Source organism: Candidozyma duobushaemuli (assembly GCF_002926085.2).
Source record: "Candidozyma duobushaemuli strain B09383 chromosome Unknown F_B09383, whole genome shotgun sequence".
NCBI classification, from domain to species: domain Eukaryota; kingdom Fungi; phylum Ascomycota; class Pichiomycetes; order Serinales; family Metschnikowiaceae; genus Candidozyma; species Candidozyma duobushaemuli.
In genome coordinates, this window is record NW_020289899.1 from 692,862 (window position 1) to 716,356 (window position 23,495).

The window sequence follows — 23,495 nt, forward strand, 5'->3', positions numbered from 1 at the left end:
GATAAGGGGAGATTGAGGATGGGTTGCAGAGGTGATCTAGAGGCGATCGAGGAGGCGTGAATGTGAGGAAGCTGGAGAAGGGGATCGCGTCCCATGGATGTGGGCTGGGGTTTACTGGGGACGGGCTCTTTAAATGGAGCCGTAAGAAAAAAAAAAAAAAAAAAAAAAAAAAGAACAATTCAAACAGCATCTTATCCGCCGGCGCTGCGATATCTGTAGCTGGGTCGGTGCTGTGCGTCTGGATGTATTCATGTGCTGCAACCCTGCAGACGCATACCCTCGGAATTGGCAGCGAAGACGGTGGACACTTTTGAGCGATCTACCTGGGCAAAGTTGACAAAAATTACATTGCCGTGGTTGCCGTGGCATGGAGAGCGTCACTATCGAATTCATAGGTTTCTGGGATCCCGCCACGGGCCACTTCGTGCCACTTCGTGCCCCATGCAGCCGTGCATACGCGTGCAGATGTGGAGGCCCGCGTGCATGGCCCGGTTGCCCTAACCACAGACATGCAAACTAGTCCATGTACCGTTGCTAGAATCAGGACCCTGGCGACCAATTGGGCACTGGTCTGGCCTTCTCAAAACAGGACCTTCTATATTGGAAACGGGGTGTTTGCGGCGCATGCACGGAGTTATTCGTTTCTGCCATTTCCACTAATGTGCTCAATCAAAGGGCGTTTCCTTCCCTCTCCAAACTTGTTGGGATGTGTTGCGTGGGTGGGTTTCTTTGCATGGACCAGTCTCTAGGCTTTGTTCCATAAGCCCTTGTTTTGTTTCTCACACTGGGCTGAAGCGCCGCCTCCTCTTTCCTTCTTCCTTGGCAGCGTTTGTATGGCTGCGAACTGAACACTTCCGTCCACCTCCCCAGTTGCAATTCCGTGGTTGGTCCAGGGTCATTAGCAAGTTAAATAGGTGGAGATTCGGCAGCGCAGGGTCCCCAAAAGAGGGGACAGTTGCCTTGTACGACTCTGAACTCTTGCTGTGACGATGTGGATTCTGGCTGATTTGGAGAATACGAGAAAGAGTCATTCGGAGGGGATCGTTCGGAGGGGGACTTGGTCTGATGCCTGGGGAACAATACAGTGGTTGGAAGACGGGGAGACTGGCCAATGGAGACTGACGTCTATCAATGGAATCCTGGCAGAACCCATCCAAATCGGATTAGCTGGAATGGGTGGGTATTTTGATGCAGTGTCGTACGTCCAGTATCGTAACGATTGTTGAGTTTTGTCTCTAAGGAAGACTTCAAATTGATATCCAGCCTCGCTTCCTGAGGTAAGGCAGCCTACACATCCGTATGTACAAGTCCCATTGCTATTTACATCCATTGATTCATTCATTGATCGTTTTCTCCGTTGATCGCCATTGGCCGATTATCGCTGTTATCGTTCATTTACCGTCCCTGATCTCCTACTGCCTAGAGCCAGTTACGCTTCGAGTAGATCTGCACCACCTCGCCCAAACGGTACATGCCCAAGGCCACAAGACCAATGCCCACGCCACGGACTCCTCTCTGGAACCAGATCGGATGTTTTCTCAAGTCCACCGTGCCGTTCTTGCCTTTGAAAGGAAGAGACAGCAAAAAGTAGCCTCCGCCGCCTAGACAAACCACCAGCTGCACAGCCGTGCACCCGAGGCACTCCTCGTCGCCTAGCAGGCGGGAGGGCGGAGGATTGAAGACGTTGATGATGTTGGACATGAAGAAAGCGGTGTACTGGTGATGTTTGGTGATGCTGATGGCGATGGGCCCATACGCAGGCCCCCAGGGAAAGGAAGCCAGGGAGGTGGGGGGTTAATACGGGTTGTTTTCGTTGTGATGTTCGTCAATCTGATTGGCGAATTTACTTCGAAAAATACCCAGTTTGAGCTCTTTCGGCTGCCTCCCTTGGGTCTGCTGCACTGGACTGGCTGCGAAATCGCAATGGCTGCAAACGAGCCAATCTAACTGAACCATTCAATGGACCACCCGGTCAGATTAAGCCCACGGTAGTATTTAGCTCCTGGGAGTGTTCCGACACTGCCGCCCCTGGACCCCATGCCCCATGCAACGCCGTTGAAACACGCCATTGTCAAACCGTATCTACGTCTGTCACTACACCGTTGTGAAGCCCATGGTCGATTTAACCGAAGGTTTTAGCCAGCGCAGAGCAGCCCGTGCTCTCCTCCAGTGCCTAGCAGTCTGGCCAGTGCTCAAGCCAAGACTTCTGCGTCACCACAACACGACTGCTCAAAAAGGACCTTGAAGGGTGCCGCCGTTTCGCTTTCGACAATTGCAACAAAAGGTGAATTTGATCAATTGCATCCAGTTGGTACTTTCACTCCTTAGCCACCTTTCCACCCTGAATCCACCACCGATTTGCCTTCTGGGGAAGCAGGCTGCCTAACCCTTCGTAACCACGGTTTGCAGCTACCCTCGAAAATCGGACCCTTCCGCGGCTAAAGTGGCCTTTTGGCGTGTGGCCCACATGAACGAAAACACCTCCACCGTAATTATTTCTCCACCGTAATTGATTCCTTTTTTTCACCACCTTTGTCACAGCGGCACATGGGCGTCTGCTGCGGCCCGCCTCTCCAGGCCAAGCCGGTTTCCTTTGGCCTTTCCCGTTGTAACTTTCCGATTCTTCTCTTGCGCAGCCACTTTCGAGGGTGCCGTCTGCACTTTCTTCTTGCGCTTGCTGCACAGCGTTACATTGCTCGAGGCTGGTGAAGCAGCGGTTTAGACAAGCAAAAACATGGATTTTTGGCGAAGGAGAGGTGGCTCTCCACACTTGGTGCCGTTTTGCATTTCCTTGCTCCTGGGCCAACTTATTATTTTTTTTTGCACTTGCACTCGGTCTTATTGACGCAACCTGCGCGAGGCCTGTCAGTGAAGCTCGCACCTGCCATGTTACATTTGAAACAGCGGCAACGTCGATTATTGTGATAAGAAAAAAAAAAAACAAAAAAAAAAAAAAAAAAAAAAAAAAACGAATCCTGCTACCGTATTCGCTGCGTGACCGCACGGCGGTGCCTCAGAAACACCCTACGCCGTTGCCAGGTGCTGCTGGGCTCCCACCGCTTCCATTGTTCCCGTAACTGGCGTTTCTCCTTGCAACCAACCAGAATCCCTTTGTAGCCCGTGCGGTTGCGTCTGCAACACTGTGGCCGTTGTCAAGGGAACTGAGGCTTTGGGTGCAAAACGGCGCCTTTCGTTTCTTGCTCTGTGGCCCCAAATTGCCTGTTCCAGACTGGGGAACACCACTAAGCCCAGAATCGAAATCTGTTCCATCGTAAGCCTTGTTCCCAGCGTCTGGTTATGAGTGCGGTCTTGTGCATTCTTGCTCCTGTGAATACCCTCGGTGAAGCACCCTGCGTCTCGCTTGGTTTCAGTACCAAAAAAAAAAAAATTAATGAACCACGGTTTGGTTCCCGAGGCTTTCCTCGCTTCAGTCGCCTCCCATCTGGAGCTCTGGCCTGATAAGCGAATTACGGGAATTTTAGAATTGTCTTGGTCTTGACCGACGCTGTGGTTTTGTGCCATCTTTGTTTTCGTACACCTTTTTGCGTCAACCTGCGGTCCGCTTTTGGGGTCTCCCGTGCATCAGAAACACCTTCGATTATCATAAGATGCCCCGACAATCCCCCTTTTTTTGCTCCGTTTTATCTCGCCAATTGACTTATAACCACTTGTTCTGCACTGCTCCGTCCCTTCCTTTAACGCTAAATAAGCTCTGGAAACTCTGCTTCATCGCTGTTCTCTTCCACGTTCCAAACCTTCTATCCGACGGTTTCGAGACCACCCCGAGGATGTGCGGTCCGTTTTGCCGCCGCTTGTCCTTGCCGAGTCTCATGTGGCCCCCATGTGGTAAATTTCGTCCTGGACTCTTGTCCCTGCGTCTGCGTACCCCAAGAGCAGGTTAGTGGCGTTTTCCCTATTGCATTTTCTTCATGTTTGGTTATGTATTATCTCCGGGCGCAGGGTCTTTTCCTGGTTTGTTGGCTTCCCATGTGAATTGCTCGGACTTTGCTTTTTCCAATTAGGCTTTCTCACTCATTGTGTTTCCCTAGCGTCACCTGTTTGTCTGATGTATGGAACAATTTTTGTAAGCTTTCGGCTAGCTTAACAATGTCGATCTTAGGGTATTGACACACGGACTTTGGGCGGAGTCTTGTCTTTAATTAGCTTTAGCCGCAAGACGGAGCGTCTGAGGTGGGAAAGCGGTACCTTTGCCGGGACAGACAAAACTCAATTGCAAGTTGAAAAAAAGCTGTATTTGATATGAGGCTAAAGGAAAGATCAATCTGCTCAATTGAATTGGCAGATTTGTTCCCTTGATTATTATGATGCCACGCTGCTGGTAACCAAAAGATACTGCTCAAAGCTAAATGTGCTGATTCAGCATCAAGTGAAATTATAGATACAAATAGCGGCCCTGAAACCAGCAAGTCTAATGTTCTTCATTGGGTGTTCATTTTCGGGCATCATTGCTAAGACGTTCAACGTGAAACGCAACTGAGCAATATCGGTTTCGAAAACCAATTGGCTAGGTTTAACCCTTGCCTTCCCTTCCCTTCAGATAGTTTCAGAATATTCAGCAGCTTCATGAAGATCCATTCAAGTGAACCAAGTTATTAGTGGCAATCGGGCGGGATCAGACTAACCGTAACGCACTTTAGATGCCATTGTATCAGACACTCTTTTTAAATGTTGGTGTTAATGCCAACCCTGAAAAAGGAAAGAATTATATCCGGAGAGCTGAAGGTCCACCAGAGTTTAAATAATCCACGTTTCTCCGATTCTTTTTTCTTTTCTCATGTACGTAAAATGACCTCAGAGGCCCTACGAGCAAGGCGGTTGGGGCTTATGAAGCATCTAACATTATTGCTTTTACCCTAACTCCCTCAATTACAGGAACGTTCGGCATCTCTCTAGAGAGACCTTCAAGGAGATCTTATAAATTTGAATTCACGAGGGGCTCAGGGTCCAGATCAGTTGCGATAATTCAAACACTTAGGAGCTATTATACCATAAGTGACACAATCCAACTCTGTGGTGCAGCCGAAAACGAAAAGGAATGCAAAGATACTTGTTTCTGACCGCATGAAAGGTTACATCATGAAATCTTACATCCGGTCTGGCCCTGTTGATCATGTAATTTTTGGTGCAATTTGATTGACGGCTCGGTTGAGCACGTTAGAGGTAAGGTAGTAGAACTGAGCCTGATCAGGATTAGTTATAAATCCAGACATGGAATACAGCCAATATGAATTTTAGAAAAGCCCTGCCATGATCTTCGACCTCAAAGACATTTTTGTCTCCAGCGCACTTGAACTAGAATAGTAGATAGTGTTGAAGTTGTGAGCCCTCATTTCTCGATTCATGGTTCTTCCGGTAAGTACTCACCAGTTGACAAACCTATTTAGTTTGCAAAAGTTCAAAAAACTCAACTTTTTACACAATTTTAAGCCTTAGAAATTATCTTATAATTCAAGTCCTAAAACTATTTCAACTTTTCACTCTACCAGCGCCCTCCCCAGAAAACTCACTTACTCAAGCTTCCAGAAGTACCAGGTTTTCGCAGCCATTCCAACGTTGCACCCGTACCTCCCTAGTATCACATAGAATCGAGAGATCTCCAGATCGAATCGGTATGCTTGCCAGAACGCTAAAAACACAATTAAGGCAGGTCAAGCCCGGCAGAGTGCCACTTGCTCGGAATTTTCCGAGAATCCGCTTACAACGGAATGTTCACTATAATCAATACCCTCATCTTCCCGATGTGAATCAGCCTTCTAGATTCAAGAAGCTGCTTTACTTCACCATGGCCTTGGTCACGGTGGGAACCTTTGCATACTATTTCTTCTGGCCCAAACACACTTTTCCGCTGCTGGTGGCGAAGATATTAAGAAAGGGTCTCTGGGCTGAGTCCAATAAGGGTGATGCCGATTGGGAACTAGCCTTGAAGCATTATTTGGAGGCGTTAGCTGAGTGTGACAAGTTGGGCATGGACAGGTTGAGCGACGAGTACACTGGAATCCAATTGAAAATCGCCGAAATGTACGAGCGCTTGGGTATGGACGACGATGTGGTTTTCATGCTTACAGAACTCAACACCCATTACTTGCTTGTGCTTACAGCACCTCCAGACTCTGAGTATGGTCAGAAGATCAAGTCACAGTTCCACCGTGAGCACTTGATTCAAAGAGCATTGCGGACGATTTTGAAAGCTGCCGACTTCATGGATAGCATGCCTCAGGTTTTGAGAGCATCGCTTTTCGCCAATTACGTCGTGGCTCATGATAACATAGCGCTGAAGATGGCGGGTGACGTCGTTGCTGCCGCTGTTTCAGGGAACAAAGAGTTCGAGAAGCTCAAGGAACGTTTGCCATTTGAAAGCAATCCAGATGCCTTCTATCCATATGCCGAGGAATACTTCGCCTTGTGTGACCTCTTGGCCATTCACAGCTACCAGATTGGTGACCTTGAAACTGCGCTTTGGGCAAGAATGCAACTGACGACAGATATGATGGCTGCCAATATGGCACCAGACAAGTTGATGCTCTCGCAGTGTAACACAGCTTCGGCACTTTATATGGTGATGGAGAAAAGAGAGGCAGCGCTTCACCAATTGCAAAAAATCTGGGCCGAGAATGCCGGTGTTTCTGCGGAATCATGGACAAACAGGTCCAAGTTGAGCGCTGACGAGAAAGCTGCGCTTGAAAAGAAGGTGTACGACCACTTGACCGAAGAGGACATCAAGTCACGTAACCACCTTGAGGATTCCATAAAGCAGCTTACAGAAACTGCTCTCATGACATATAAGGCCGTGGCAACCGGCTGTGACAATATCCCCATCTCGGCTACATACCCCGAGATCAAAGAAACCGCATCTCTTGCCACCTACGGCATGGGCGTGATCCAGCTTCATACTGGCAAACTAGATGATGCAGAGCGTCTTCTTCGAGAGGCTCGTGTGAGGGCTAGAAAAGCTGACTATCAGATGTTGATGCCTGAAATCGAACTGGAGATGGAGAAGTTGAAGAAGGAAAGAGCACTTCGTGCATCGACACCTCAAACGTCGCAGCCGCAGGAAATCTCGTCTCTGGTTGCTGTGCTGGAGTAAAGGGGAACGGCTTCAAAGTAGTGGTTTGATAGAGTATATGGGGTGAGCGGTTTGTCGTTCTGAATAACAATAATACTTCGGAACGTTGAAGTTGTAATTGAGATCAGCCTACCAAAGCAGCCATCCATTAGTTCGCCGAAAGGGTGATATTGCAATCTAGGACTTTGACCGTTGAAAGTTTAATGGAATGGAAAATTTCGCAGCCATTTACAGTGAACAGCTAAAGAGGCCTGTCGCCTCAGATGGTCAATTCTTCCGAAATCAACACTATTTATACTTTTACCATGCTTCCTCAAACAAAAACAAAAGATTGTAGACCTTTCTTGCCTCACTGTTATTGATGATTCACCCATAATTCGTTCCCCTTCACACATCCAATCACTACGGCACTTTTGAACCGCGCACGCCACAGATTGGGTGCGTGTCAAAAAAACAGTACTTTCAAGATCAACTCAAACCGAGCTATCTCAATTCATCATGGTCGTCCTAGCAGCTTGTATATGTACCCATGGTGGCAAAGCGCTCCTTTCGAGGCTGTTCAGACACATTGACAAGGACAGAATTACGGCGCTTTTGGCCAACTTTCCAGGACTTCTTTCTCAACTGGGATCTCAAAACACCACCGTGGAAGACGAATCCGTCAGATACGTGTACCAGCCGTTGGAAGAGTTCTACGTGGTTGTTTTGACCAACAAACAGCTGAACATCTTGCAAGATATCGACACGTTGCACCTTTTTGTATCTGTTGTGCTGAATGTGGTGAGAAGTATCGATGAAAAAGAGTTGCTAGACAATGCTTTCGAGATCTTGTCGGCGTTCGACGAGATCGCCACATTGGGCTACAAGGAAAAGCTCACCTTGTCCCAGGTTCAAACTTACTTGGAAATGGACTCGCATGAGGAGAAGATCCAGGAGATCATCGAGAGAAACAAGGAGTTGGAGGCGATTGAAGAGCGCAGAAGAAGAGCAAAGGAGATCCAGCGTAAGGAGCTTGCTCGCAAAAATATGGAACAGCAACAGCTGGCGATGTTTGGATCCCAATCGGCCGCCGCTGCCGCTGCTGCCAACAATGTCACTTACGGTTACCCTACCAACAACACGCCTTCATATGACACTAGCGCTCATGTTGAAAGCGACGTAGGTGGCGGAGCTCCTGACTTGTTATCCAGAAAATTGGGTGCTTCCAGCGGCGCTGGCTTGCAATTGGGCAAGAAGGCAGGCAAGGTTGCCCACCATGACCCCCACTCTCAGCCATTGCTCACCACAAACACTCCATTCGCTGGTGGTGCCTCTTTGGTTTCCGATCTCGTGAAACCCGCTCAGGAAACCGCACAAGCACCTGTGGCATCTAGAGCTGCCGCTGCAGCATCTCCAGCCATCCAGTCAGACTTTGCTTCAGCTACTGCCTCACCTGCTCCTCAAAGTACTTCCAAGCCTCATAATGATGGTATATTACTCACAGTCACCGAGAAGGTCACCGCTGACATCTCTCGTGAGGGCTCAGTTGTTACGTCAGAGGTGAAGGGTGACTTGCTGTTGCGTATCAACGACCCTCTGCTTGCCAAGTGTAAGATCCTATTAAAGACTGGTTCCGTCCAGGGTATCCAGTACAAAACACATCCTAAGGTGGACAAAGCCTTGTTCAACAAGCTGAGTGTCATTGCCATGACCGACAAGGCCAAGCCATTCCCTAGTAACGACCAGAGCTCGGGTGTGTTGCGTTGGAGAGCCACTGAAAGCTCCAGCGACCACATGGTCCCTCTTTTGGTGACCGCATGGGTCGGCGTGAACGATGGCGTCGCTGACGTCACATTGGAGTACGAAATTCCTCAAAGCTTCATTGATTCCCATCCTTCGCAGGAAAGCATTGACAATGTCCGTATAATTGTGCCAATAGAGCTGGATGATGTCCTGCTAGAAGATGAGAGTGGTGCGCTGGTGAGCTACGAGAACACTGAGGGCGGCGTTGTCTTCGAGTTGGCTCTGATCCCTCTCGACAACCCTCTGGGTACATTCCAATTCTCCATTCCCGCTGTTGACGAAGACTCATTGTTCCCTATCCTGGTGGACATTGAGATCCATAGAACCGAGGGCGTTACGGAAGCCGACGTCGCTTTCGGAAAAGTGCAGGTGTTGGACGTTACCACTGCCGATGAAGACGAGGCATCCTTGCCATTTACTTTGCATCTGAATGTTGTCACGGAGCTGTACACGGTGCAGTAAAAATACTACCAGGGAAAATAGATAGCAGCTAAGAAGTCAAAAGAAAAATGCTACCGAGGGTAGAATACTCAGAAATGTAGTGGGAGATTTAGGGGTTCTGAAATGATTACAGACAGCGAAATTGATGCACATCTACAAAACATATCATTTACCGTTGCTTGGTAAACCTTCTATGCTATTTTATTCATGCTATTTTGTGTTGTGCAAGATATGCAAGCCTATATCGTCACCGAAAGACCACTCAATGCCATGGAAAAACGAACGCCTAATCCGCTTTGTTTTGCCAAGTCCCGAAGCTCTTGTAATACCTGCTTTCTAGGCTCTAGGGCACCTGGGGTGTCTTTCACATGTGTGACTATGACGTTAAAGTCATTCAATGACTTGGAAGAGAAAGCCAGGAGGACCTCAAGTTCTCCTATTAGATGCTGGGGCATCAAATGGCCGTAAAGCTCTGCTGGTTCTTTCTGAGTAGCCATGGAGCACTCCAAAACAATAGCCTTGAGCGACCCATCAGTAATGAATGGAGCCATTTTAAGCCATATTTGGCGATTGTACTCCTTGCCCAGATTGCTATCTGCTTCAAAATCACCAAATACGAGTAGTCGGCTGTTAGACGGTATATGATGTATAAGGTATGCCAGGGACAAGTAAGGCACGGGACCGTTATCTGAGTGGGTCACGCCGTGCTGGAGCTCGAACATGGTGACTTTGTAAATGCCGTTGTTGGTGGTGAAAGGGGACTTTGCTTCGACAGGAGCCAATGCGAACGTCCCCAACGATATCATGTCAGGCCAGACTTTCCCGTTGAAGATATGCTTTTTGATGGTTTCGGCGGTGAATTGCGAGCCGTACACGGTGAGACCGTTATTTCTGAAATCCACTTCTGCCAGATTGAGTACCAACGCCGCTATGTGATCGAGGTGGGGGTGGGTTAGGAGAACTGTGGGGACACACAGCATAACACGCTTCAGACTGCCAAAAGCGTTCTCTGACAAGTCTGCAAAAGGAAAACACGGCTCGAGCTCCACGTAATCCTCAATTTTGCCACAATCTCCATACAAACGAAGCAACCGGGACGGGCTCTGCTTATCAGCTATGAGTTCAGCCAACAGTAGGTAGCCAGAACCTGCGTCTATCTGCAAAAGGGGCAGATTGGCTGGCGAGATTGAAGAGTACTCAACGCCGTGTGGCTTCACCAATAAGGCACATGTACTGGCCTCAATGGGCCCACCCAGAGTGCCCAAAAAGGTGATATCAAAAGACATGGTAGTATGGGTAGATAAACGAGGTTACCGCCAAAATGTGCAGGCCCTGATAAGCGTTGGGCTCGGGTAAATAAGCGTGTGGGGGCTGGGTGGCCGTGATTTTTTGGGCAATTGTAGTTTGAGACTAGAAAAGTAGATTTGTCAGATTTTTTGTGTTTTTAGGTATGGGCACGGCTGCTATCTCATATATAGACTGTGCAGCAGCTGTGGGTCTAAGGTGGGGCACGAAAAGAAGTGGGTGCGAAAGGATCTGGATTTTCCAATGAGACAAGATCTGCTTTCTTTCTTTTTAATATGAAGCTTCTGCCCGCTTGTTTCTAATTGGTCTACTTGGAGACAAGCCACAAAGCTGAGTGGAAGGCTCAATTAGGTTTACCGCATGCCAGGTCCTTCCAGATGTAGTAATAGCAGTGCAGTGAGGATAAAGTTGAGACATGGTTCTTAACGGAGCAACGGTGTATGAATTGTGCTTCGGTTGGAAAGGTAGAGGTGGAGATTGTGGATTATCACATACTGGCTATGTTTCACAAACTGGATCAAGAAGTAGTTCAGCTACAACCACTGCCTCAAGGTCTATCGTCAACTTGACAAGGTCAACACCAACCGGTGACAATGGCACGCTGCTGATTCCGCCGCCTACAATTTCGTCGCTTATTATCGTTCCATTCATCTATAGCTGTTTGCTGCCGTAACCAATGATCTTCTCCGCAAACTTCCAGCTCTGGTTCTCCACCTTCACGCCCTTCTCGAACTTCAAGTCCACCTTGCCGTCCTCGACAGTCAACACCACCAAGGAGAACTTGTCGCCCGCACGCGCGTCTCTATAGTAAAGCACTCTCATGGAGTTGAGCATGGCCTCGCAGGCCTCGTCCTCAGTCACCTTCTCGAAGTCCAGATCGTATGGCACCAACTTTCTCAACAAGGGAATGGCCAAGTGGGAACCGAAGCCCGTGGCAAGAGCCAGCGCGCCGTATGCAACACCCAAAAGGTCAACGTATCTCATGAATGGCGTTCTGTCGTCGTTAAAGCCTGCCACAATGACAGCGTTCCACAAGGGGTCCATCTTCAGCCTTCTGTTGTACAAAAGGCGGGTCAAGTACTCGTGCACGTGGGGAGCACGCAAGTTGTGGCCACCGTCGGTGTCATAGATCTCCTCTTCGGTTTCCAATTGGTGCAAGAGTCTCTCGATATGCTGTAAGTCAGAGATGTCACCGGAGATTCCCACAATGGTTTCCTTGCCAACACGAATCAAACGCTCAATGTTGCTGAATCTGAGAAGAGATCCGTAGGAGCCCATATTGTCGGCGGCAATGGCCACACCATTCTTGAACTTGAGCCCCAAAACAGATGTACCAGTGATAATCGGTTGTTGAGTGTGTGTCGTTGGGATATCGGATGCCTCCTTGACGCCAGCAGAGGCTATAGCATGGTTGTAGGCGCCGTAGACTTCGTCACGTGGTCTGCCCCAGGCAAACGGATCGTGGTTCATGATAAGTTGGTTGAGAAGTACTATATAGTTGTAGTTGAGAGTGGCGAGGCATAATCGCCAGACCGCACCCGTACCTCCGACAATAGCGTAGGAGCTGTTTCGTAAGGAAGTAGGCAGATACAATTATTTGATTGGAAAATTTTGGGTCTTAATTTCTATAAAGGCTGTAACATTGACTGTTAGGGCTTGAATTGCATCCTTTGATCTGGATCGTTTGCTGCGAAACATGCCATAGAGAGCAAGTGGAAAGAGAGTGGACAGATGTGTAGGAAATAGGATTTATAACAGTAAATTGAATGATTGCTTTCAGTCGACGCATCTTGTCTGGTACATTCGTTTCGTTAGGTAATGTCAATGATCCACTTTTAGTAGTGAGTAGCTCGGTGGGCTCAATGACAAGATAGTAGATTCTTCAGGAAAAGAAATGGCCAGCAAAGAAATGGAGTTAGTCGAATTGCGATTCAAGAATCTGAAAAATACCTCCTCTCGATCCGTTAAAATCAATAACCGAGATATGCAATTGTGGTGAGCCGATGTTCCAACACTACACTCGCAACGGATGTATCGGACTGGGGTCCCTTCCAAATCCATTCAAAATCCAGGGTCTTTCAAAACCAATCAATCATGCCAAAGTCGTGCAAACCTCTTCCCATCCATGTTATATACATGGTCCAATCAGCTTCAACCATATCTAATGAGCTCAATCACCTCCTCACCAACCAAATCCTGCTCTACATCACTTCCTTTCTATTGTTTATTACTATGCATTGCTTCGTCTAGTAGACAAGCTCGGCTCCACCACTGTCGATCTGCTCAACCTCCGAAGCACTTGGAGGCAGGTATCTGAATCTCTTTGACAACTCACATCTCAAAAGAACCTCGCCCTCCTTAAGCTCAATAGGCTTGAGTGGAGCAGATCCGCTTGAGCTGCCTCCCTGAGGCAATCTGCCGTTTGGAGCACAAGGGTGGGGTTGTGGTTTGCTAGACTGAGCAGCTAGGAGTTAGTACAAATTGAATGAAAATATCAAGAATTCACATACCGTGTGGGTGAGGGCCACCGACAAACTTTATGAGGGGAACGTGCTTCAACAAGGCAACCGACTGTCTCATGGTGGATTTCTGGAGATGAGAAGTAGATTATACTTGAAGACGGTTGGCCCCGGCGGTTTATGGGTGCGTGTATGCAGGGCCGACTGACTCCGAGAGACCCAGGAAGTCACCGAAGCAGGATGGAAAATAAAGGGATTGGATTGATCTTTTATTAGTAAGATTCAAGGTGTGCTTACTATTGATGATGTTGTAAAATTCGGCTTCCGTGAAAATGACATCTCACAAATACCACCAAGGAGGTGAAACAGGTTCCGGATATAGCTACCAGTGCAGCTTCAAGCAGCACGTTGCATTTTTCGTTCTTTCCTGAGTATTCTGATGACTAGATCATGAATTTTATTTGCATGAAATTATTTTTTCACACTCGCTGTTCCATTTTTGTGATGCACAGACTTTCTCGTAAATACACCTCCTCTGTAGTTTTCGCAGCCATTTCACAAACCTACTACAATGAAGTTCGTCGAATTGCCCGATTGCATCCTTGACAGGATCGGGTATTTCATCCTTGAGGACGAAATGGAGCTAACTCTGCTTCACAATCTCCGCCTGACTTGCAAGCACCTAAACAAGCACTTCTCCATCTTTCTCTATACGTCGCTCCCTGTCGTATTAACAGAAAAGTCAGGAGGAAGATATGAGTGGCTGGGAAAAAAAGAAAGCTTCAATGATTTCGATTGTTCACTTGTGCGTGACCTTCAGATTTACCGATTCACCAAATTTTATCTTCCTCAGGAGAGTCTTGTCAGGTTGCGGTTCTTGACTATTGAGGCCTTGGATCTATCCTTCCTTTGCCAACTTCCAGATATCCCGAGCTCTGCTCCCTTTCTGTCATTTACAACCACAGGCTGTTTAGAAAAAAGGAGGTATTTTGCTGGGAACGTGAATTGGAGCAGAAAATCAGCGAGGCAGATTTCCCTAGATTGGAGGTGCTCAGAATCTCCTCCAAGAAACCAAAAGTCAATGTTCCATATAAGAATTTGTTCACTTCCGAAAAGAGAAGCCCAAGAACATTGGTGACTATGAGAGGCAGTTCTCGTCAGAAAAACGTGTGAAAAAGTACCAGCGAAGACAACGAAAGCATCACAGTCTCGGACACATGTTTTTCATGCTCATGGAGAAGTGCAAAGGCTCCTTGAAAGCTGTGGAGGTCTTGGGGCTCGATTTTTCCTTTGTCATGTCCCGAGAGCGTACCATCAAATTTGGCAATCCAGCCACTATCATTCTCAACAACCCATCCATTATACATGCGTATTCATGGATGCCACGAGTCTCTGCCAGAAGGCGTTTGAATGTATTGATTGAAGATTGCTCTACCAGCGCTGTCCATGTTACGGTGAAGAAAAAGAATCAAGATCCAGTGAGTATGGTCAAGACAGCTTCGCTTCTACGACAGGTCAGAAGCTCCATCAGGAATTGGTAGTCCCTAAGATGGAGCTAGTCTTAATGAAATGATACGAATCGAAGAAAAATATTTAATTGTAGCTCCGTATATTGGATCTTGATCCAGCCTCCATGTCAGAACTGATCCAAGTGGTCCACATGCTTTTCGCAGCCAAATGGAATAGCCTACCTTCAAATGAACAACACTACCGTCTAAGGGATATTTCAAAAGATGGGATCTTCTTGAATTTTGAGAAAGTAATTAAATCTATCACTCACAATCGTCATAAAAATGAAAAGATCATCCCTGCCCGACCTCCACTTCACCCCATATATCAACACTCTCATGTGTGCGACAAAAAATTACCTCAACCAACACCTTCATGTCTGACAAGCTACAAAAAACCATCGCCAGATTCCAACAGAGAATCGACAACAAGGACTTTTATGAGGCCCACCAGACCCTCAGAACCATCACAAACAGATACGTCAAATCCAAGCAGTACACCAATGCCATTGACTTGTTGTACCAGGGACTGACGATATTGGCAAAGAACAAGGAGTACGCTTCAGCTGGCGATCTTATCGTGTACTTGATTTCTGTTTACGAGGAGAGTGCCACGCCATGTACCAAGGAGACGAAAAACAAGATCATTGAGTTGATCTCCTTGCTTCCAGACACAGACCCAGCTTTGGGCGATTTGTCCAAACGTGCTCTACAGTGGTCCATCGACTACGCCGAAACGAAGCTGATTTTCGGCGATTCCAGTTTGCATCACGTATTTGGCGTTAAGTTGCTTCACGCCGCTGCATCCCAGCTTTCTGAGGAAGACAAGCACAAGTTCTTCTCTGTGGCCGAGTTACACCTTGTATTGGGCACCTACGAGTCCTTGCCTGTTTACATTGACTTCTTGTACAAGTGGTTCGAAACGCTGGGTGGCGATCCTGGCATCTACTTGAGCAGAGCCGTTGTCAATTACGCATATCTAAAGAATGTGAAGTTTGTTCACACAGCAGTGAATCTCTTCCTCGCTCGGTACCTTGGTGCGGAGAAGGAGAAGGTCGAGGTGCTAGAGGAGGAAGGCCAAAAGTTGTTCTTCTTTGAGAGCTCCAAACTTTTGAACTTCTTGCAGTTGTTGGCTGCCACCCTCGACAAGTCCGACGCTGGCGACAAGTTCATGAAGTTGTACGGCAACTATAAACCATTGATCAGCCAGCTGGGTCTTGTTAACCCTGTCGACTATCTTGGTCGCTTCTACTTCAACTTGAACTTGGGCAACACCTCAGGCGGAGGAAACATGCTCGCCAACATGATGGGCAGTTTTTTCAAATAAACGAAACTTTGGGGATTTAAAATTCGTCGCTATCTTTGACAATGCACGAGGCGTCAAGCGCCGTGACCAATTCAGCCCTCTTTCCCTTGAGGAGCTCGTGCTTGGCTTCGCTGTACGTGCACCATCTACGTTCTCTTTTGCTGCTTTCTGGCCATTCTGGGCTGAGCTGCTCAACCAACATCTCGTAAAAGTGAAACTCCAGCTTTGGAATAACCTTGTGTGGATCAAAGTCTTCGCCCTGCTCCAAAACAGGTGCTTTGGCACCTCTAGTATCGTACACAATAGGCAACTTCTTGAGGATTCGACCTTCGCAGCCTGCTTCCTCCCAGGTTTCACGAACAGCACTAATGATAAAGTCGTCTCCTTCGTCTAGTTCAATTCCTCCTTTGGGAAACACCCATTGGCCCTTGTGAGCTGACGATGAAATCATAATACACTTTTCCTTCGATTGTTCAAGACAGATACAACCTGCGATCATTCGGGCACCATTTTCGGGATTATAGCGTTGGTTTTCCCTACCGACACGTGCTTCGGCTGCCTTCACAGGCATATTGGGGTTTGTAGTCTGGGACATGTTGAAGTAGTAGGTACCCGTGCACTTGATGAATCAGACTAGTGGAGAATGTCACGTGCACTTTTTAAAACCGGGGAGGCTAATGGAGGCGCTAATTTGAGTAAAGGTGATAGAGAGGATCTATAGGATTATCCTAATTATTGTAAGAAGGATATAGCGCTTGATTGGTCGTCTGTCTGATTGTAGGTGTTTCGCACCCAGATGTCTAGTCTATTCCGGACCCACAACATGAATTGATCATCATAATCAGGACGATCATTGAGATTGAGACGAGCAGATTTCGATTTCTTTTCTTAAATCTGAAGATTTTTGCTTTGCTGGAATTTTGATTGCATGGTGATTTAGACGAGCGTTCTCGCCAGAATCCAGATCGCAAGTCAAACAATAAATAGAACAAAAAAGCCTTTTCAATTTTCAGGATTTTCAAGTCATTTCTTACACATCATTTCCACTCCAACTACCCCACCAGATCTTTCGTCATTGCAAGTTTGTTTTGAATTCACGTGACCTGCATTGGACTATGCTGAGAAGCCCGATTTCATTCTTCATTCAACACCATGCTTGCTTCCGTTTTTCTTCTATTAAGCACAGTATTTGCCCACGGTTCCCATGAGGTGCCCGTGAAGCCACAAGGCATGACCTGGCAGGAGTGGCACATGAAGGAAGAACACCACGTTGACGGTTTCGATGCGGTGAGTTTCTTCAAAATGCATGATCTCCAGAACAAGGGCTACTGGACGGTGGACGACGTTTTGTACGTCTACGGATTGACTCGTGAAGAGGTTGTTGGTGATGGCAGTGGAATGGGAGAGCATGCACAGGAAGAGAAAGTTTCGCCTGAAGCTAAAGCTCAGGTCAGTAATATCGTCATGGGCCTTTTGGACCGCAACCACGATGGCACCATCACGTTGGAGGAGTGGAAAGAATTCGTGCAAAGAAAGGAGGAGTTGCCTGATTTCGGCTATGGTCCTGGCCACCATATGGACTTTGAGTCTGAGTACGAGAACCATCACTGGAACAAGTACCACAAGGACCAGGATCCAGATGTGCACATCAAGCACAAGGAGGACATTGAACACGAGCTCTTGCACCATGCCCACGAGATCGAGGGTACCCACGGCGACGATCCAAATGTCAGGAAGCTCGCTGAGAACTTTGCCAGTCCCGTGAAGCTCCACAATGTGCCACAGAAGTACTTGGCCAGAAAGGGTTGATCAGAAGGGTATATTACTACCTTTGATTGTCTGATCAGCTTTTGAGTCGATCGGGCTCGTGCCAATTTGGCACTACAGGAAAGAGGATGAAATATCATGAAAGTTAGAATTGGGGAGGGAGATGGATGTGGAAAGCCAGGCTCCCGACACCAGAGCGTGTCGGAGAAAAGATATGAGTTGTAGTGCAACGCCTTGGCTGCAAATAGGAATCAAAAGAACAGAAATGAGTCAATGACATCTTAGTTGGGCAGCGTGTAGAAAAAGCCTTCACTGTTGAATGAAGGTGGCCAATTGTAGCACGGTAATGATTCGAAACACATCTTATCCAGCCACTCATGTCGGTCCCAATTGACTTGGTTTCAATCCATCAGTGAACAATATCCCACTGTAGACTTCTCATCCTCTCTTCAACCTTCCATCTATTCTCTGGAATAACCCAGTCCCTTCCGTTCTCCCGAAATCCATTGGCTCCAGCGGCTACAGCCCGCTTGTCTATCCGTACATTCAGCTAGTTACTTTCCCACAACACCCAGGGCACATTCCCTAAGCGACTGGAGATCAGCCTGGCACTTCTTCTGGTTACTGTTGTTCAGCTTCAAGCACGCCTCGTACGCCTGGAGCTTGCCAGCACAGGTGTTCTGGATCTGCTGGAAAAGAGGCACTTTGCTCTTCACACACTTGGTCAAGGCCATCTGCTCCACCACACAGTCAGCTTCCGATGGCGGCTTGGCCATACACTTGTGGAACGCAAGAAACTCACCCGGACAATGGCGGGCAATGTCCTCCACCATGGCCTGGTCTAATAGTCCTGACATGATAAGAAGAGTGTGTAGTTCGCAGCCAGATGAAAGGTGAGAAGTTTCGCAGCCAGATTAGGTGTCTTGGTGAAGGGTTGGGAGAAAGTGGTGGAAATCTTTAGAAGATTGAAAGTTGGAAATACGAGGACAGTGTTTTGGAAAATTTTTAGGATATAGCTCATTTCGTGGATTTTGTGGTGTTGGTAGCGGGGCACATGGTCCATGGCTTATCAGTGAGCCAATCAGACACGCAGAAGCGATGTTGGAGGTCATTTCCTAATGCCAGATAAGTAGGTTTAATGAAAGCTGGAGATTGACCAGACTTTCAAAATCTGCATTCTTTCTGATTGAAATAAAAATGGGTTGCTTTGATAACTCGTTAGCTCTCTATTGCATGCACAGGTACGATGATAGCAGCTGCAGTTGGCATAATATGGCAACTTCCAGAAGTGCAAAAAGAAATAAAAAATACTTTCTAAAAAATGCTTTCTTTCTTTGTGTACACTGGCTAATGGTTCCATTCTTGTCTTGACGTTGATGGCCAATGTATGGCAGTATAATTAACCGAGTGACCCAATGTAAATTGTTGAAAGCACCGCATCCACACCGAACGGAAAATTGACGTCTACCTTGAATTAAACAAGTGAATGTTGCTTAATTCTCTTTAATTGTGTTCTTTCTTCAACCGTGGTCTCATCTACTGCCATTTTGATGTGTCAACTGGCATGAGCAGTACCTAACCCAAAAGCCACTGTGCTTCATTAATCACACAGAATCCACAATCGTCAATTTCAAATAATTAAATTACCTTTACGCTTGCCCCTCCTAATCCCCTACTGTCACATCTCACATCTCCATCTACTACTATAGAGATTCGCAGCCATTACGAACTTAGCCATACCACCATTTAACATAACCCACTCAAAAATCGAAAAAAAAAAAAAAAAAATCGATAAGTCAAATTTTCCACTCGCTCAAGGCCCCTTGTAAACACATAAAACATTCCACCACCCCCACCCCACCTTTGTGACTCTTCCTCCTCACCTACATCTCGAAATTTCCAGTCGCACTATTCCAACTCTCAGTTAATGCATCCACATATAAAAACGGCGCTAGTCACGCTCCTGTGGTTTCCCGTGCTTTATGCTGCTGTGGACTACGGCTTCCAGCCTTGCCGAATTCAAGGCATGTCTATGACGCCAACGTTCAATCCAGGTACAGAAACTTTAGCCAAAGACATTGTGCTAGTTCGAAAGTTCATGGCTGCCAATGGGTCTCTGCTCAGCCGAGGCGATATCGTGATGCTCCGGCTGCCGCTGAACCCGGAAAAACTTCTCACCAAGAGAATCGTTGGGGTCCAGGGAGACACGATCAGTCCGAGAGCGGAATACCCCAGACAGAAGCCTACAGTGGTACCTAGAAACCACTTGTGGGTGGAGGGAGACAATGCATTTCACTCTATAGACTCTAATACTTTTGGGCCTGTGAGTCTGGGCCTTGTGGTGGGGAAAGTGGTGCTGGTGTTGTGGCCATTGAGCCGATGGGGTGTTGATTTGAGCAAAGGCGGAAGAAATGCCCTCACGAAGGTCGAGGAGTCAAACGATTAAGGAAATCAATAGAATGTGTGTTACTCGGAAGTATAGACCAGGGGTTGAGCTGCTTTTGAATGAAAGGATTACAGACATTGACCCGAGTGTTGGACTGATAAAGTGTTTTAGTGTACCCACTCTTGATTCCATGCTTCCTTTGACATAGCCGATAATCTCCCATTACGTTCCAACATCCATGGATCTATTTTTGGAACACCACGTCCATCGATCGTGCGGTTCTTGGGCGAATGTCGATAAGGCCGAGTATACATTTCCTCCAAAATCCAATCCTCCTTCTTGCAGCCAGGAACGCTTTTATCACAGTCCTCTCTCGGAAGCCAGAGCCCAAAGGTATGCGAAAACCACCAGTCTTGATGTTGTAATGCTCGGGTTCCTCTGAAGTATTCACGATTGAGGATCTTCATGAACTGTGACGGAACAATCGCTTCTTCTCCTTCGAAGTACGTCTTCTCCGGTTCTAGTTCGTCAAGGAGGAAAAAGTGGTCGTCTTTGCAGTTGTATAGAAGGCCAGCATTCCACTGCTCTGTCTCCAGTTCCCTTAGCCTCAGCTCTGTGGACTCTCGAAGCCCTTCAACAAAATCGAACAGCATCGCGGTTTCCTCGTAATCGGGATCGACGATTTTATGAAGCCGAGAGTGTTCCTTTGATCCGGGTAAATTTTGCACGGCTTCAAGGTCGTCAGACACAGCTAGACCAGTAATGTCAACATATAGACCTGATGACATGTCTATGAAACGGGCATCAATGACGTTAGCACCATTGCCTCGCTCTCGCTGAAGAAAATGGGGATTGACATCCACGAAATACATGTGACCAGTGGGCTCAATATCCGTGAGATCGATGACCACCGACTGGTTATAGTCTTTTGCAAGATCAAGAAGGCTCTTCATCGTGGTTTGAACATCGAGATCCTCATCCCATGGCATGTTGAGACCATTCCAGTACCAGCCTAGGAGTGTGCCGTGAGCAAGCCATGCTTTCAGTCCGATTTCTTTGGTAAACCTGAGCCAGGCTCTCGTTAGACGTTGCAAGATTGCTGTTCTTTCATAAGGGGAGTAGTTGCTTCTTTTGAAGAATCGCCAGTCGTAATGGAAACCCTTGCCACTTCCAAAAAGACTGGCTTCATGGAAGTATTTCTGCTCTGGGTGTGCTGATTCGATGTTGTCCCTCAAAGTGGAATCAAGATCGCCCATAGAGGGAACAAGAAATTCAGGAGCGCTGAGATTTGAACAATTAGGTGCGTTGGGAAGCCGAATGTGATCGAGAATGGCATCGCTGAGTCTGCCTATCTTCAATGCTTGTTCACTAAGCAGTATTTGTTGCTCGCCGCCGACACGCTTCACCAACGAGACGATATCCGATTTCTCGTAATACGGTCGTTTGGTATCGCTTACCAATGAAACGGCAAGCAGTATATTTTTCTGGAGACCTGCTCCAAGAAATACGGCTCGTTTCGGTATTTCCAAGGTGTGTAATAGATAATTGGCACCGATATAAGTCCTGGCTGTCTCCGAAAGAGGTACATCTGTGGGGCCCATAATTTTAAAGTTGGGAAGCCCGTCAGGCAGCTCAATCAGCTCACATATCCCTTCTGCCTGTTTCATACCCAATGAATACTGAAACGCTGTACAATCTTCCACCGACGCAATATCTGTAGCTTGTAGACTCGACTGCAAATCTAAAGCCGACACCCACTTGAATGGTAGTTCCAAGCTCTCAATGGACTTTCCTTCATCTATAAGTTTGAGGATCTCACCAAGCCAAAGAGCTGGAAGAAGACGTGGATCGTACTCTATAGAAAGCTCTTTATACTGTCTGCTGAGCTCACTTTCGCCTATAAGTGGCCACGGAATAAAAGATTGTCCAATGAGAGGACTACGATCAGCCAAATATTCCTTCATATCAATAGTGGTGTATGATCTGGGGTACTCTCTGCTGAACGAACCAGTAAGAACACCAGAAATGCAAATGATCGACAACAAAGCTACTATGGCCGAAGGTAGGTAAGGCATACCCAATACAGCTAGTACCCCTGTTCGAAGCCTTACGGTTGCTTTCTTAGATATTTGCGTGACGTACCTGAAGAACATGTAGTTGGTGATGTTTTGCAACTATGCGCACACGACTAGTAGTTAAGATAAAGGTGTGGGAGCGTTTTTGGACGGAAAGTTTCCTCCAATTTCTTTCGGCCTACATCCTGTTAATTAGAAGAATACTGATTTGTGTCATTACATTTCGTTACGTATGTGTGGGTCTTGTCAAGGTATCAGAGAAGCCAGGATCGCGCTCCTATGGGCTATCGAACTTCTTCAATCGCCAGCTATGGGCAGTCCAAGACCGACAAATGATTTCGTTCGAGAGATATGTTCATATTTGTCACTGGTGACGTGCCAGTTTTGTCTGATCATCTCAAAGTCGGGCTTCAGAAGCGCTTGTCGTACGATTGACGAGACTCCCGCATCCTCTGGGCAAACACTCTTCCCCAATGTCCACCTTTCGTTGTAGAGCTGTCTTTCAAATCACACCAGCGTGTCACCCCCTAGCTCAAGACGTCTCTGAGCAACTCGATCGCCCAGAGATGGAATCTGACGAAGATCTGCGTATCATTGGTCAACTCCACAAGCGACTTGGGTCGTATTTTCGACCGCCGCAAGTAGCGCTCGTTGTCCACGTTGTTCAGCTGCTCGGCCTCCTCTGCCAAATGCTTCTCCACCTGACGCTGTATTGCCAGGATGATTTCAGCCATATACGTGCTGACGATATCCCAGTTTCGTAGAAGATGCAGCTCCTCGTCACACCCCATCACCAAAGCGTACTTTCGCTCGCCTCCTCTTGAATTGACGTCTTGCACTCGAAACACCCTGCTCATGCAAAACCCGTTTGCCACGTCACCAAAGAAAACGGGTTTCAGCGAATCCGCCGATGTCTCCACAGACAACAGCTTCATTACAAGTTTCACGTACGCCGTGTACACATTCTGTGACAGCGGGTACCTTGTAGAAACGTACTTTTCCCCGTTGTTGGTCAGACTGACCAAATTCACAGCATCGTTCGGTAGAACTAGTTCACACAGTGCACAGGACAGTAGTTTCAGTGCGCTGGAGTTGATAAGGTCCAGATCGTTCTGTTGTGTGCAAATGACGATGGAGGACCCGTGGATCTCACAGAAGTGGGCAAGGCTGAAGACGTAGTTCGGCATTTCCGCGAGGGGATTAGTGATTTAGGATTTTAGAAGTATGATTGGATGGAGGTTGTTTGATGAAGTGGGTTCAAAAGGAAAGGTGCCGAACAAGAAGATGTTCGGTAGTGGTGATAGTTATGAATCGCTGGTGTAGAAGGATGATGTAGTGATCGCGATTTCGCAGCCAAATACAGCCCCACCTTTTCTAGACGG

General features: G+C 47.3%; 13 protein-coding genes across 13 annotated transcripts; 6 read left to right on the forward strand and 7 right to left on the reverse strand. All coding sequences in view use genetic code 12, as the record gives it.

The window, feature by feature from the left end:
* Window positions 1-669: 669 nt before the first annotated feature.
* On the reverse strand, window positions 670-1,701 carry CXQ87_004969 (uncharacterized protein; the record flags this gene model as incomplete). The annotated part of the gene is made up of 2 exons (XM_025483400.1): window positions 670-818; window positions 1,434-1,701. The coding sequence occupies 2 exons, from the start codon at window positions 1,699-1,701 to the stop codon at window positions 670-672; spliced, it is 417 nt and encodes a 138-aa protein (XP_025337613.1).
* A 4,102-nt stretch (window positions 1,702-5,803) lies between these two features.
* Window positions 5,804-7,105, forward strand: CXQ87_004970 (uncharacterized protein; the record flags this gene model as incomplete). Its single annotated transcript, XM_025483401.1, has 1 exon — window positions 5,804-7,105. The coding sequence occupies one exon, from the start codon at window positions 5,804-5,806 to the stop codon at window positions 7,103-7,105; it is 1,302 nt and encodes a 433-aa protein (XP_025337614.1).
* Window positions 7,106-7,582: 477 nt separating this feature from the next.
* On the forward strand, window positions 7,583-9,328 carry RET2 (coatomer subunit delta; the record flags this gene model as incomplete). The annotated part of the gene is made up of 1 exon (XM_025483402.1): window positions 7,583-9,328. One exon carries the CDS (start codon window positions 7,583-7,585, stop codon window positions 9,326-9,328), a length of 1,746 nt encoding a protein of 581 aa, XP_025337615.1.
* A 218-nt stretch (window positions 9,329-9,546) lies between these two features.
* On the reverse strand, window positions 9,547-10,593 carry PDE1 (3',5'-cyclic-nucleotide phosphodiesterase PDE1; the record flags this gene model as incomplete). Its single annotated transcript, XM_025483403.1, has 1 exon — window positions 9,547-10,593. One exon carries the CDS (start codon window positions 10,591-10,593, stop codon window positions 9,547-9,549), a length of 1,047 nt encoding a protein of 348 aa, XP_025337616.1.
* A 670-nt stretch (window positions 10,594-11,263) lies between these two features.
* Window positions 11,264-12,082, reverse strand: CXQ87_004973 (proteasome core particle subunit beta 7; the record flags this gene model as incomplete). The annotated part of the gene is made up of 1 exon (XM_025483404.1): window positions 11,264-12,082. The coding sequence occupies one exon, from the start codon at window positions 12,080-12,082 to the stop codon at window positions 11,264-11,266; it is 819 nt and encodes a 272-aa protein (XP_025337617.1).
* Window positions 12,083-13,642: 1,560 nt separating this feature from the next.
* Window positions 13,643-14,612, forward strand: CXQ87_004974 (uncharacterized protein; the record flags this gene model as incomplete). The annotated part of the gene is made up of 3 exons (XM_025483405.1): window positions 13,643-13,812; window positions 13,995-14,154; window positions 14,199-14,612. 3 exons carry the CDS (start codon window positions 13,643-13,645, stop codon window positions 14,610-14,612), a joined length of 744 nt encoding a protein of 247 aa, XP_025337618.1.
* Window positions 14,613-14,955: 343 nt separating this feature from the next.
* Window positions 14,956-15,906, forward strand: CXQ87_004975 (uncharacterized protein; the record flags this gene model as incomplete). The annotated part of the gene is made up of 1 exon (XM_025483406.1): window positions 14,956-15,906. The coding sequence occupies one exon, from the start codon at window positions 14,956-14,958 to the stop codon at window positions 15,904-15,906; it is 951 nt and encodes a 316-aa protein (XP_025337619.1).
* Window positions 15,907-15,977: 71 nt separating this feature from the next.
* On the reverse strand, window positions 15,978-16,480 carry CXQ87_004976 (polyphosphatase; the record flags this gene model as incomplete). Its single annotated transcript, XM_025483407.1, has 2 exons — window positions 15,978-15,991; window positions 16,036-16,480. The coding sequence occupies 2 exons, from the start codon at window positions 16,478-16,480 to the stop codon at window positions 15,978-15,980; spliced, it is 459 nt and encodes a 152-aa protein (XP_025337620.1).
* A 557-nt stretch (window positions 16,481-17,037) lies between these two features.
* On the forward strand, window positions 17,038-17,694 carry CXQ87_004977 (uncharacterized protein; the record flags this gene model as incomplete). Its single annotated transcript, XM_025483408.1, has 1 exon — window positions 17,038-17,694. One exon carries the CDS (start codon window positions 17,038-17,040, stop codon window positions 17,692-17,694), a length of 657 nt encoding a protein of 218 aa, XP_025337621.1.
* A 512-nt stretch (window positions 17,695-18,206) lies between these two features.
* On the reverse strand, window positions 18,207-18,509 carry CXQ87_004978 (uncharacterized protein; the record flags this gene model as incomplete). The annotated part of the gene is made up of 1 exon (XM_025483409.1): window positions 18,207-18,509. The coding sequence occupies one exon, from the start codon at window positions 18,507-18,509 to the stop codon at window positions 18,207-18,209; it is 303 nt and encodes a 100-aa protein (XP_025337622.1).
* A 1,070-nt stretch (window positions 18,510-19,579) lies between these two features.
* On the forward strand, window positions 19,580-20,098 carry IMP2 (endopeptidase catalytic subunit; the record flags this gene model as incomplete). The annotated part of the gene is made up of 1 exon (XM_025483410.1): window positions 19,580-20,098. The coding sequence occupies one exon, from the start codon at window positions 19,580-19,582 to the stop codon at window positions 20,096-20,098; it is 519 nt and encodes a 172-aa protein (XP_025337623.1).
* Window positions 20,099-20,282: 184 nt separating this feature from the next.
* On the reverse strand, window positions 20,283-22,191 carry CXQ87_004980 (uncharacterized protein; the record flags this gene model as incomplete). The annotated part of the gene is made up of 2 exons (XM_025483411.1): window positions 20,283-20,319; window positions 20,351-22,191. The coding sequence occupies 2 exons, from the start codon at window positions 22,189-22,191 to the stop codon at window positions 20,283-20,285; spliced, it is 1,878 nt and encodes a 625-aa protein (XP_025337624.1).
* Window positions 22,192-22,640: 449 nt separating this feature from the next.
* CXQ87_004981 (uncharacterized protein) lies at window positions 22,641-23,300 on the reverse strand (the record flags this gene model as incomplete). Its single annotated transcript, XM_025483412.1, has 1 exon — window positions 22,641-23,300. The coding sequence occupies one exon, from the start codon at window positions 23,298-23,300 to the stop codon at window positions 22,641-22,643; it is 660 nt and encodes a 219-aa protein (XP_025337625.1).
* Window positions 23,301-23,495: the final 195 nt, after the last annotated feature.